Source organism: Puntigrus tetrazona, chromosome 14 (assembly GCF_018831695.1).
Source record: "Puntigrus tetrazona isolate hp1 chromosome 14, ASM1883169v1, whole genome shotgun sequence".
In the NCBI taxonomy this organism is placed as follows: Eukaryota; Metazoa; Chordata; class Actinopteri; order Cypriniformes; family Cyprinidae; genus Puntigrus; species Puntigrus tetrazona.
This window is the reverse complement of record NC_056712.1, coordinates 9,066,490-9,067,188: the sequence shown is the minus strand read 5'-3', so window position 1 is coordinate 9,067,188 and position 699 is coordinate 9,066,490. Positions and strand designations below refer to the sequence as shown.

The following is a 699-nucleotide window of genomic DNA, read 5'->3' as shown; positions in this document are numbered from 1 at the left end:
TTCCATATAATATATAACAATTTCATAATTTTATATACGTTCTTATTATTATATATGTGTTTTATTTCATTTTATTTTATTTTAATTATGGAGTCAAACACTTTGTAGATATACATATAGTACACTAGTATGCACATCATGAATAACGTGGTCATCCAAACCTTTTCTAATTTAGATTCAACTCCTTTGATTCCTATCCGTTTATCTTCTAATGAAATAGCCAATCCGGGGGGAGGCAAGGGGCGGGGCTTTCCAGAGAGAGAGCCAATTGTGGCATCAGGAGCGGACACAGCACCTGAAGATTGAAACGTACAAAAACATTACATTCATTTAGCAAAACAAACAAGCATGAGTGAAACTAAATAGGATGAAGTGTACACACACACACACACACACCTGTCTCAGTGAGGCGCAGCTGCTGCAGAAGAACATTGATCCAGTAGCTTGTGATTCCATTATTGGCCACCAGAGGGTCCGCTGGGGTCTTGGTCACCTCAGACACATTCTTGGTTGTCATGGAAACCTCAGTGGAGTCCAGGCCCAGCAGCAGACGTCTGGCCTCATAAAGGCTAACGATGTTCCTCTCCAAACCTTTAACGACCACCGACTGGAAGCAGACACTTTCAAGAGTTACCATTTTACGTTAAAAACAAAAACAAGAACAATGTAACAAAAGAGAATATTATATGTGATCTTCTT

General features: G+C 39.3%; 1 protein-coding gene across 1 annotated transcript in view; it reads right to left on the bottom strand.

The window, feature by feature from the left end:
• LOC122358212 (protein bicaudal C homolog 1-B-like) overlaps positions 1 to 699 on the bottom strand; it is a 21,890-nt gene that overhangs the window by 6,985 nt on the left and 14,206 nt on the right. The window contains 1 exon segment of the mRNA XM_043258000.1: positions 499 to 607. Coding sequence (XP_043113935.1) covers positions 499 to 607 — 109 coding nt within the window.